At 46.6% G+C, this 13,062-nt stretch overlaps 1 protein-coding gene across 2 annotated transcripts in view; it reads left to right on the top strand.

Moving 5' to 3' along the window:
- The window catches only part of LOC119322772, a 50,516-nt gene extending 40,539 nt beyond the window's left edge, over positions 1-9,977 (top strand). For both annotated transcript variants that reach the window (XM_037596278.1, XM_037596280.1), the window contains exon 9: positions 9,526-9,977. In XM_037596278.1, coding sequence (XP_037452175.1) covers positions 9,526-9,756 — 231 coding nt within the window. In that variant the 3' untranslated portion in view covers positions 9,757-9,977. The remainder of the gene's footprint in view (positions 1-9,525) is intronic.
- The last annotated feature ends 3,085 nt before the right edge of the window (positions 9,978-13,062 follow it).

Genomic DNA, 13,062 nt, shown 5'->3' on the forward strand with positions numbered 1-13,062 from the left:
CCCAGTCGACCCCCCAAGTTCGCCCCCCTCCCCCCAGCCGCAGAGTTCGGCCCAAATTCGGCGCAAATTCGGCACACTTCGGCACAAATTCAACAAAACTATTTTTTATCACATAGTTCATCACAGAAATCAATACAAATCAAATAGTTCAAAGAAGCAAACTCATAATTCAAACACAAATTAAAACACATCGAACTAGGCTTTGCCCTTGAGCCTCTATAGGTGCTCCACCAGATCATGCTGCAGTTCTTGATGCACCTGTGGGTCTCGGATCTCCTGATGCATATTGAGGAAGGCAGCCGATGCTGCCGGGACTTTGCGATCAACAGTTGCAAGAGGACCCTACCTGAAATATGGTATAGTGTCAAACACTGGCTCTTCCTGCTCGCTCTCAGTGATCATGTTGTGCAAGATGACACAACAATTCATTTCCTCCCACATTTGAGATTTCGACCAGGTCAGAGCGGGGTACCGAACAATAGCAAATCGAGATTGGAGCACACCAAATGCCTGCTCAGACATCCTTCCTGCAAGCCTCCTGACACTTGGCAAAGTAGGAGTTCTTGCCTCCTGGCACAGGGTTTGAGATAGTCTCCACAAATGTGGACCATCTCGGATAGATGCCATCATTGTTTTTAAGGCGTCCCTACTGGCCTAGGCATCAGGGCGCCCCCAGGAGCCAAGGCGTCGGCCTTGCCTTACCTGTGTGTCTAAGGCGTCCGCCTTAGTCCATAAGGCGTCCAAGGCGTCCGCCTAGGCACCACTCTGCCTGCCTTAGGCAAATGAGGACGCCTTAGACAGGCTGGAAGGTTCAGGCGGGAAACAGAGATCTGGGAGGGAAGAAAAGGGCAGGAAAGTCTATTCAGGAGAGCCTGTGCTCGGCAGTTGTGGCATAATCAACAAATTGGAGCGTCACAGTTTCCCGTTGCCAAAAAGAGACCACGGTCATTCCTTATAATCGTGCCCGTCCCCTCTGAACTGCTATTCTCATGAAAACAACCCCGGTCAATCTCAGTCTAGCTCCACCTCTACCATTACTGGTGCGCTGGTCCATGTGTAAGACTTGATGAAGCGTCATACCCTCCAGAGGAGAGCGCCCACAATTATATTGATCGAACGAGAGGAGAGCCTCTCGTGAGGATTATAGTGTTTGGGTTACAGAAGACTAGATAGAAAAACTTAAAAGGAGACCAACTCTATCTATCTCTAACCCAATTTATTACTCTATGAGAATAACTTGTAGTACAAGAGAGAGAGAAAGAGACGGACATAACAGGACGCATTACAACGTTTAACACTCTCCCTTAATCACAACTACGCAAGTTGAGATTATGCTTAAACTCCTCCAAGCCTTTGACTGGTAATGCTTTTGTGGACCCATCTGCAAGCTGGTCCTTGGAGGGAATGAATCTGATCTCTAGTTGTTTATTTGCAACCCTTTCTCTGACAAAATGAAAATCTATCTCAATGTGTTTAGTCCTGGCATGAAACACTGGATTAGCAGATAAGTATGTAGTGTTAGGAATAAGCAACTTGTATTCCCATGAGGCCATAGGCCGATATATATATACATATACATGTGTGGAACATGTGCAAGAAACCCCTTATACAACGGGATAAATACAAAGGGGTACATGACTTATGTTATAACTCTTAACACCCCCCCTCAAACTCATGGTGGATGAACAACACTGAGTTTGGAGAGATAAAAGCCATGTTGTGCTCTAGTCTGGGCCTTCATTAGGAAATCCGCCAACTGTAACTCGGAAGGCACATACTGAAGAGCAATAACCTGATCCTGCACACGAGCGCGCACATAGAAAGCATCAACACCAATATGCTTGGTTAGCTCATGCTTCACAGGATCGCGCGCAATGCTAATAGCACTTGTACTGTCAGATAAGAGCAGAGTCGGTGTAGTGACAGAAACACCAAAATCCTGAAGTAACCACCGTAACCAAGTCACCTCTGTCGTCAAAAGAGCCATTGCTCGCTACTCAGCCTCGGCACTCGAACGGGAAACTGCAATCTGTTTCTTCGTCTTTCAGGTAATGAGAGAACCACCAAGAAAAACACAGTAAGTAGAAAGTGAACGGCGATCTGAAGGATCACTAGCCCACGTAGCATCCGAATAAGCCTGAAGCTGTAAAGAACTGGAGCGAGGAAAGAATAGACGGTGAGAGATTGTGCCCCAAAGATATCGGAGAACACGAAGGAGATGACTATAGTGAACCGATGTGGGAGCAAAGACGAACTGACTCAGAATATGAACCGGATAAGAGATATCCGGACGAGTGACAGCTAGATAGACAAGACTGCCAACAAGATGACGATAACGCGTCGGGTCAGGGAGAGAATCACCATCAGTAGCACGGAGGTGAACATCGAGCTCCATAGGAGTCTCAACAATGCGCTTGTCAGTAAGAGCAGCACGAGCAAGAAGATCCTGGATATACTTTTCCTAGGATATAAAAAAGCCATCAGAGGTAGAAGAGACTTCAATCCCAAGAAAGTAACGAAGAGGTCCAAGATCAGACATAAGAAACTACTCACTAAGACGGGCCTTTACAAAGGCAATATACTCGGGGTCATCCCCAGTGATGATCATGTCATCAACATAGAGAAGAAGAAGAGTCCGACCATGAGGAGAAAGGTGAATAAACAATGCTGGATCATGAGCATTTGCTGAAAAACCAGCGGCAGTGACCACAGAGGCAAAACGCTCAAACCAGGCGCAGGGGGCTTGCTTAAGGCCATAGAGAGAGCGACGAAGACGACATACCATGCCATCAGGAACAGAATACCCAGGTGGTGGCTGCATGTACACCTCACGCAGCTCACCATTAAGAAAGGCATTCTTAACATCAAGCTGAGATATAGACCAGTGGCGTGCAGAGGCAACGGCAAGAAGTGTACGAACAGTGGTCATATGGGCCACAGGAGCAAAAGTCTCGTCATAATCACGACCATGCTCCTGCTGAAAACCACGAGCCACAAGACGAGCTTTGTGACGCTCAAGAGAACCATCGGAGCGAGTCTTAACCTTGTAGACCCACTTACAAGTGATGGGACGGACTCCGGGAGGAAGGGAAACAAGATCCCAGGTACCAGTGCGTTCAAGAGCAGCAATCTCCTCTGCCATCGCAAACTGCCATTCAGGATGAACAACAGCCTGACAATAAGAAGTCGTCTCAAGAACAGCAGCACCAGCGGTGGGAAATCCAAAGCGATCAATAGGAGGACGAGGACGAGAACGCAGGCCATAAGTAGGTTGAGAGGAAGATGACGACACATCCATAGAGGCATCCACAGGTCGTGAACGACGAGTGTAACACTGAGGAAAAGATGGAACAATAGAAGGAGGAATCGCCATGGTGGAATCGGGGGGTGGCGACGAAGAAGTCACCGGAGATGAAGGTGTAGAATCCAGTGACATGCTAGGCGAGGAGACCGGGGAAGATGGTGGCAGCAAATCGACTAGAGGTGGAGAAGCAGAGGGAGTGGAACGAATAGGCACAGGCTCGACGGGGGTGATAGGTGAGTCAGGAAAAGTGAGGAAAGAGATATCCTCCACTGAAAAGGTTGAGGAAGATGGACGTGGGTAGAAGGGACGAGACTCATCAAAAGTCACGTCTCGAGAGATACGCATCCGACGACCGATAGGATCCCAACAACGATAGCCCTTATGCTCATCACTGTAGCCTAAGAAGACACTCAACAGACTGAGCGGTCAGTTTGGTGCGTTCGCGAGGGGCAAGAAGAAAATAGCAAACACAACCAAACAAGCGAAGCATCGAATAATCGGGAGAATGATTAAAAAGACGCTCAAAAGGAACACCACCCTGTAGAGCAGCGGAAGGCTGTAGATTGATAAGATAGGTGGAGGTGGAGACGGCCTCAGCCCAAAAATGAGGCGGGAGAGAGGCAGCAATCATCAATGCATGAGCCGTCTCAAGAAGATGACGATGCTTTCGCTCAGCCACACCATTCTGAGCATGAGCACCAGGACAAGAGAATTGAGAGAGAGTTCCTTGCTCAGCAAGAACACCACGCAACATCTTAGAGATATACTCGCCAGCGGAGTCAGCACGAAAAACACGAATTGGTGAAGAGAACTGAGTATGAACCATGGCAGCAAAACGCTTATAACTTCAATCGAGAGCGGGACCGGTAGCTTCGAGGATGCGATCCAGAGGGCAGGGGCGGCTCGATCCACACAACCGGGAAGGAGATGAGCGGTGGGTTGACCGGCTGCTAGGATGGGGGAGAAAAAAGCAGCGGCGGCGCCACAACGGATCAATCGCACGAGTTGCAGCGTGCAAAAAAATTGACCTAGCTCTAATACCATGTTAGGAATAAGCAACTTGTATTCCCATGAGGCCATAGGCCGATATATATACATGTACATGTGTGGAACATATGCAGGAAACCCCTTATACAACGGGATAAATACAAAGGGGTACATGACTTATATTATAACTCTAACATGTAGCACCAAGGTTATCACACCAAAGACAGGGATGCAGAGTTTGCGGAACTCCAAGTTCCTTCAACACACATTGTAACCAAATAATTCCAGCTGTAGCATTTGCCAATGCTTTATGTTGTACCTCAGTACTTGACCTGGAAACAGTAGCTTGTTTCTTTGCACATCATGCGATTAAATTAGGTCCATAGAAAACAGCAAACCCACCAGTTGATCTTCTATCATCAAGGCAACCAGCCCAATCAGCATCAGAGAATGCACTCACACGAGTAGAAGAGGATTTGCTGAAAGTTAAACCAAGATCAACCGTGTGCTTTATATACCTTAGAATACGCTTTGTTGCAGTCCAATGAGCAATGGTGGGTGCATGCAAAAACTGACAAACTTTATTTACTGCAAAGGAGATATCAGACCGAGTGAGAGTTAAGTACTGCAATGCACCAACTATACTCCTGTAACTGGTGTTGTCCTCCTGATTCAGGGTTCTCCCTGAGTTAAGGTCAATGATTCTGAGCTAGATAACGGTGTTGGTGAAGGCTTGCAATCCTTCATACCAACTCTGTTCAACAAATCATTTGCATACTTCCCTAAATGCCATCTCTGATTTTCTCAACTTCAATGCCTAAAAAGAAATGCAAGTCTCCTAGATTCTTTAGAGCAAACTCTGAACTCAGATCCTTTAACAACCTTGTTATTGCTTCATTGGATGAACTAGTGACAATGATATCATCAACATATATAAGGACAAAAATGGAGGTTTTGAACTTGTTGTAAATGAACAATGATGTATCAGACTTGGATGGAACAAACCCTAATGTTTGCATCTTTGTACTCAACCGAGAATACCATGCTCTGGGGGCTTGCTTTAATCCATATAAGGCCTTGTCAAGCTTACAGACATGAAAAGGTGCATTTTTATCCTCAAACCCAGGAGGTTGTTTCATATACACCTCCTCTTCCAGAACACCATGAAGAAACGCGTTCTGCACATCTAGCTGTCTGAGACTCCATCCCCTGGAAACAACAATGGATAACATAAGACGAATGGATGCTGCTTTGACAACCGGACTAAAAGTGTCCTCATAACCAATCCCGTATCTTTGCTTAAATCCCTTTGTGACGAGCCTTGCTTTATAACGATCAACCGTGTCATCTGATTTTCTCTTAGTCCTATAGACCCATTTACAATCGATCAAGTTTTTACCTCCCTGACGAGGAACCAAATGCCAGGTCTTATTTTTCTGCAGGGCAGAATATTCCTCCTCATTGCTTGTTTCCAGCGAGCATCACCAAGGGCTTCACGGAAGTTAGTAGGTTCACCAGATAAACAGGCAAGACCAAACTTGGAAATATTCTTGTAATTAATATGATTGATTACTCCCCTCTGGAGCCATGTGCGTGGTGGTGTGACGATGGCAGTAGGAGCAGAGGGATGATCAAATCCAGGCGGAACAACAGGGTAGTCAGGTGCTGATGGAGCCACAGAAGATCCAGCAAGTGCTGCTGGCGAGGTGGCTGGCGATCCGGAGGCCGATTCGCTGGTCACGTCTCGCGTGCCAGGAGACAGACGCCCAGATGGGCCAGGTGAGAGGGCCGAGCGGCCGACAGCCGGCCCACTCCTGATTGGGTGGTCGGCCACCCGGGCACGAGCCGCACACGAGGCGGGCGGGGAGGCGGCCTCCACGCGATCTGTGGGCCCAGCTGGCTGGCGTGGGGAGGCGGTGTTGGACGCGACGCGGGTGGCGTCTGGTGGCGCGGAGTCCAGAGAGGATCGCCCTGGTGTGGCTGCCGCAACAGCTTTCACGGATCCCGTGGCAGATCTTGATGCAGTCTGCAGCAGCAAGGACCCCAAGGCAGGTTCGGTGCTGTTTCCTGCGGCAGCACTAGAACACATAAAATGACGCCCAAAGACACTGTCTGGCACCAAATTGGCACTGCTTTGAGCTGGATTTTCTTCTGTGTTCAGACCTGCATCATCACACTCAGCCATAGGATTAGAGGGATTAGTCAAAATTGGTTCATTGCAATTACTATCACCCTCAGAATCGACGCTGAAAGATGAGAAGTAAAATAATTTCTTTGCGAAGGAGTGCACCAGCATTAGGATGAAGTTTTTCGAAGGGAAACTGATTTCATTAAAGACAACATCACGAAAGATGTAAACTCGTCCACTTGACACATCAAGACACTTGACCCCTTTGTGTTTCGCACTATAGCCAAGAAAAACGCATTGGATTGAACGAAACATAAGCTTGTGTTGGTTGTAAGGACGAAAATTTGGCCAACAAGCACAAAGTAGGAGTGTCATTATTAATAACACGACTAGGCAAGATGTTGATGAGATGAACGGCTATAAGAAAAGCTTCATCCCAAAACTTGAGTGGCATAGAAGCAGCAGCAAGCAAAGCGAGTCCGACTTCAACAATGTGCCTATGTTTTTGTTCTGTAGAACCATTCTGTTGATGAGCATGAGGACAGGAAACATGATGAGAGATTCCTATTTGCTGGAAAAAGGAATCTAATTTTTCGTATTCACCACCCCAATGAGATTGCACTGCAACGATTTTGCCATTAAATTGTCGTTCAACAAGAGCTTGAAAATTGTGAAAGACTTGAAACACATTAGACCGTTTCTTAAGAAGATAGATCCAAGTATATTTGCTAAAGTCATCAATAAAACTAACATAATAGGTGTCTTCCAACAGAGGAAGGAGCTAGACCCCAAACATCAGGAAAAAAAAGTTGCAATGGTTTAACAGAAACATAGTAGAGACAGGATATGGCAATTGATGACTTTTCGCTTTCTGACATGAATCACAAATAGTTTCAGAACGATGCTCACCGATAGCTGGGAGCTTATTTCTGCTAAGTACTTGATGAACGATAGAAAAAGCGGGGTAGCCAAAACGGTGATGCCATCTATCCAATGAAAGTTTGATGACACCGAGCACTTGTTTATTGAGTCTCCTAAACTTAGGGATCAACGGGTAGAGTCCGTCCACGCATCTACCTCGGTAAATGATTTTCTTCGTGGCCTGGTCCTTAATCAAAAAGAAGTATGGGTGAAACTCTAGAAAAACATGATTGTCAAGTGCAATGCGATGAATAGAAAGAAGATTCTTAGAGGTACTAGGAACATGCAGAACATTGTTTAGATGAATATCTCGAAGTGGGGTTTTAATAATTGAATGACCAATATGACTAATCTCCATACCTGCACGGTCGGCGTTGTGAACTTGATCATGGCCATGGTACCTCTCATGCATGGTGATCTTCTCCAATTCACCGGTTATGTGATCCGTAGCGTGTCGGCATATACCAGTTGGTATCTACTCCATAGGAAGTGTCCACCATAGCAGCAACTTTCTTCTTCCTGCAGTTATCTTCGGCATAGTGCCACTTGCAATCTTTTGCAATATGATTATCTTTCTTGCAAATTTGAGAAATTCCATCAAACCCTTGGGGAAAGGAGGAGGCGCCACCACGACTCTGGTTGTTGTAGTAGGGGCGCTGCTGGTTGTTGGAGCCTCCACCGTAGCCACCATAGCCACCACCTTGACCATAGCCATAGCCTCCAGGTTGGCCACGGTAGAAGCCACCACCATAGCTACCATAGCCGCCAGATCGGCCGCCCTGACCGTTGTTGTTGCTGCGGTAGCCGCCGCCGCCGCCGCCCTGGCCAGGGTAGCTGCCTAGGATGGATCTGCCGCCGCTGTTTTGTCCTTGAGGGAAGCCCCCACCATCTCCTTTTCGTTGACGCCCCCTTTGAGAAGCGACGGCCGCGCCCAACCAAGTTTGCAGAGAACTTGAATCCACCGGCGCCCGTACCATGGAAGAGTTCTACTGGTTGATCAAAGTTGCTCACCATGGAAAAAAGCTCGTCAACCGAGACGTCGTTGGTGCGGACATCAAGTGCAGAGACGATGGGCTGGTAGTCCATGTCCAAACCAGCGATGATGAAGGAGATAAGCTGATTGGGAGTGATGGGATCGCCGGCCATGGCCAGCTCGTCCGCGAGGGATCTCATGTGGCCGAAGTAGGCAGCCGCAGATTGGCTCCCCTTCTGCGCGTTCATCAGGTTGATGCGGGACCTTGATGTGGAGGCGAACATGCTTATCAGGGCATCCCAGATCGCATGAGCCTTCTCGTGAGAGGCGACTTGAATCAGGACCTCCTTGGAGAGATTATTGAGCAAGTAGGCGAGCACCTGCTGGTCCTCCCTTGCCCAGACGGTGTACTCAGGGTTGATGACGACTTGATCCTTGCCGGCACTGTCTTTGGTGGTGATTGTTTTGGGTGGTTCGGGATATGTTTTGTCTAGGTAGCCATACATGCCCGCAGCTCGAATCTGCGATAGCACTTGAGCACGCCATAGGATGAAGTTGGTTCTAGTGAGTTTTTCTGAAACTTGGGAGTTGAGGGAAAAGTTTGTGGTGGAGCTAGAGGAGGACGCCATGGCAGGAGGTTGAGGAAGGTAGCTAGATGTGTTGGAAGAGAGGGGCTTTGATACCATGTAAGATTTGATGAAGCTTTGTACCCTCCAGAGGAGAGCGCCCGCAGTTATATTGATCGAACGAGAGGAGAGCCTCTCTTGAGGATTACAGAGTTTGGGTTACAGAAGACTAGATAGAAAAACTTAAAAGGAGACCAACTCTATCTATCTCTAACCCAATCTGTTTCCAACTCTATGAGAATAACTTGTAGTACAAGAGAGACAGAAAGAGACGGACATAACAGGACGCATTACAATGTTTAACACCATGCATCTATTTGTGCTGCCTAGCCTAAAAGACATAGGTAAACATGTTCCCCTCAAGCCCCTCAAACTGGGACGGGCATGACTTTTGGTTGCTGTGCTCAATGTTGAACTTATACAGTCTATCCAGCTTCCAAAAGTACATTTTGCTCCTATACAAATTTCTATTCATCAGTTTGATCCTAAACAAATTGAATTTTATGGGCAGTGCCACAATTTTAACCTTAAACGTATTCGATACCAGAGTTCGATCGGATATTTCACTTACTCTTGCAATTTGCAGGCCACAGACAAAGCTATCCTTGCGCTGTTATTGATGGCTATTGTCCTTGCCTTGCTGCCCACAAGATTGCTTATCCTGGCGATGTTTCTGGAGGTGTTCACGAACCACTCTCCGCTAAGGAGAGCAAGCACAGAGAGATGCACCAGAAGGTTGAGAGAGTGGTGGTTCAGCATACCTGCAGCGCCAGTAGTGGTGGAGAAGGATAACAAAGAAGATAAGAAGACAAAATGAATTTGTGTGTATAAACTGTGATTCCGTGTCTAGTTTGGCTGATGTGGTGATGGATCACCAGCGCACCGCTGTGTACAATGTCTGAGGATATGATAAATGAACTACAGTTAGTATTTCAATAAGAATGTTAGCTCCTTTTTGCTCCTTTCTGTGCTCTACCCTGATATCTCAAAACTAGTCTATTTCATGGGAATGTATTATGCATGTGCTCTACCCTGATATCTCAAAACTAGTCTATTTCATGGGAATGTACTCCCTCCGTTACTAAATATAAGTCTTTTTAGAGATTGCACTATAAACTACATACGGATGTATATAGACATATTTTAGAGTGTAGATTCACTCATTTTGCTCCGTATGTAGTCCATAGTGAAATCTCTAAAAAGACTTTATATTTAGGAACGGAGGGAGTATTATGCATGTGCGTGTGTTTGGGTTTCAGTGTATATTTCTGGTGTTTTGTGTATCCTTTTGGTGTTTGATCACACATTTATTAAAGTTCGGTAATGCAAGCAATGGAGCATGCGTGAGCAATTCTTAAACTCATAAACGTGGCATCTTGTGAGGGTCCCCATATGAAGGGTGCATTCTTCTTACTCAAAGCATTCTTCTTACTCAAAGCATGTAACTGTCACAACCCTAGAAGAATGCTTTTAACTAGTTGCATCAATGAGCATCATGCATCATGTTAATCTCAAGAAACTTGAACTGAGGGAATTTTCAAGCCTCAGAAAAATTTAAATAAAAGAAGGGCAAGAGCCCTAAAAATTTCATTCAAAGATTCCAAAAATTCCTTCTTTAATGTTTGATAATTTTGGCAAGGGTTTTGATTCAAACCAAAAATAGTGAACATTTTTAAGGAATTATGTTGGGACTTTGAGTTAAATCAATAGCTATTTGAATTTGAGTTATATTCATATAATTAGAATATAATTTTGAATAACTATGAAATGATTTATTTGTCTTTGGATAATTTCATTGTGCAGCATAAAAATATTCAAGGGAATTTTGTCACTGGTTTTGAATTTGTATAATTTGAAAATAGTGGTAAAAGAAATAAATAAAAACAAACTAAGTAGAAATAATAAAACACACACACACACACACACACACACACAGAGAAGCGCTTACCTGCGGCCCAGTTACTATGCATCCACCAGACGCCGTCTTCAACCTCTGTCGGTAGGCAGAGATGTGTCAACACGCGCGTGCCCGAGCCTCGCCTCTCCCTCGGGCCTACCTGTGCTAGAGTGACCCTCGCAGCCTCCTCTGTGACGTGGAGCATCCCAAGGTCATCCCCATGGACCTACCTACGTCTCCCACGACACCACTTGGACCAATGACAAGAGCTCGAGCAAAGGCTATCGAAGATAAGGTAAACTCACTCCTCTCCGAACTACCACTCTCCACATATGAGACATGGCTGCTACCTCAAGCGGAGACCCTATGCGTGATCAGGTACTTGGAAGTAGGCCATGGAACAACTACACCCAACGGACAAGACGGCGTGGACACCGAGTACATGGAGTGAGAAGAGAAGTAGTCTGGAAGTCTCCAACCGTTGGACGACCGACCCCGACCGGACAACCGACGCCTGAAGCTCCAACTAGCCGGACAAGGCCGAGCCAGCGAACGCTACAACGGTCGGACGACCGACACCTCCTAGCACCCGGACGGACGAGCCCCACCGGACGACCGGCACCACCACACCCGAGACAAAGCATTGGAAGTATGGAGATCTCCGGACGACTGACGGACCGGACGCCCGACCCCGACTGGACGTCCGACAAATCCTAACCAGAGCCAAAACGTCGGACTCACTGCCAGTCCTAGACGTCCGGACCCTCGGGAGCCATCGGACGACCGGTGACGGTAGGACGTCCGACGCCTGTGTGTTGACAGCGTGTTGGGCCGAATCCCATGTTCCCCTTCGTCCACTTAGACTATAAATAGACCTCCTCCCTCTTTCTAAGGTTAACAAAGGATAAGCTCATTTGAGAGATAGAGCTTTGCTCATCCACTTGGTTACTTCTCCATCGGAGTCCACGACCTCTTCAGAGAAGATCTTCCAAGCGGATTTAAGACCCCATCACAGGAAGACCTGTTGTAGGGTCAAACCCTAGGAAGGATCTTTTCACACTTGGAGGGGGAAAAGGAGGAAAACACTCAAGAACACCAAGAACAAAACTCTCAAACAAACCCAAATATCACATCCACTAGAGTAGCATACATGAGATCCACAAGATTACAAGATCAATACAAGGAGGGTAGCACTAGGTAAATTCTTCCCACTAGGTGAGGTCTTGATGATCTTCTCCAAGAGGAGGCCTTGACAATCCAATGGATTCTTCCCTAGGTGGGGGCTTGATCTCCTAAGAGGAGGGGATACAAGGAGCAAAGGCTCACAATGTTTAGTCTAATCTTTGCTAACCCTACAAATGACCTAGGAGATGTCCTTATTTAGTTTAGGGGCGAAACAAGTCAAGAAGAGAGGGGTACAAGGCCAAAAAGGCCATAAACGTGCGGCTGGACGGAGGGGGCCGGGCACCCGGGCTGCTTAGCGGCCGGCTGGCATGTGGCCGGGTGTCACATCCCTAGCTTCTGGTGCTGCCTAGTGTTTGCATCATGTTTAAATTTTTGAACTTGAACTGGGGAAATTTGGAAGCCTCAAAACCCTAAATAAAAGAAGGGCAAAAAAACCCTAAAATCTCATTCATTGTTCCAAAATGCTCTTCTTAAATGTTTGATAATTTTGGCAAAGGGTTCTGGTCCCAACCAAAATATTGAACATTTTTAAGGACTTAATCTTGGGACTTTGAATTTAAATCATTAGTTATTTGAATTTGAATTATATTCATATAATTAGAATATAATTTCAAATACACCTGAAATATTTTATGAGCTTTTGGAAAAGTCCATCTAGCAAAACAAAAATATTCAAAGGAGTTTTTGGCATTGTTTGATTTATTTTTAAATTCAAAACAGTGGCAAAACAAATTTAAAGAAAAATAGAAAACATAAACAGGAATTAAAACATAGCACATACCTGGCGACTTACCTGTGAAGCCCACCTGGTAGCCCAACAGGACCGGCCCAGCGCGGCCCAGCCCACCCTTTTCCTGTCGTCTTCCTCCCCTCGCACCGACGCGTCTGGATACGCCCGTAGCCCCCTCTGTCTCCCCCCTTGCTCTCTGCTCTCTCTCGACCCCTTCCCCCTCCTCTGCTCTCTCTCTCGCGCAGCCCGAGCAGAGCTCATTGCCGCCATTCGCCGTTGCCGCACCCAGAGCCTCCCCCTCGACCCCTCGG

This window comes from Triticum dicoccoides, chromosome 6B (assembly GCF_002162155.2).
Source record: "Triticum dicoccoides isolate Atlit2015 ecotype Zavitan chromosome 6B, WEW_v2.0, whole genome shotgun sequence".
In the NCBI taxonomy this organism is placed as follows: domain Eukaryota; kingdom Viridiplantae; phylum Streptophyta; class Magnoliopsida; order Poales; family Poaceae; genus Triticum; species Triticum dicoccoides.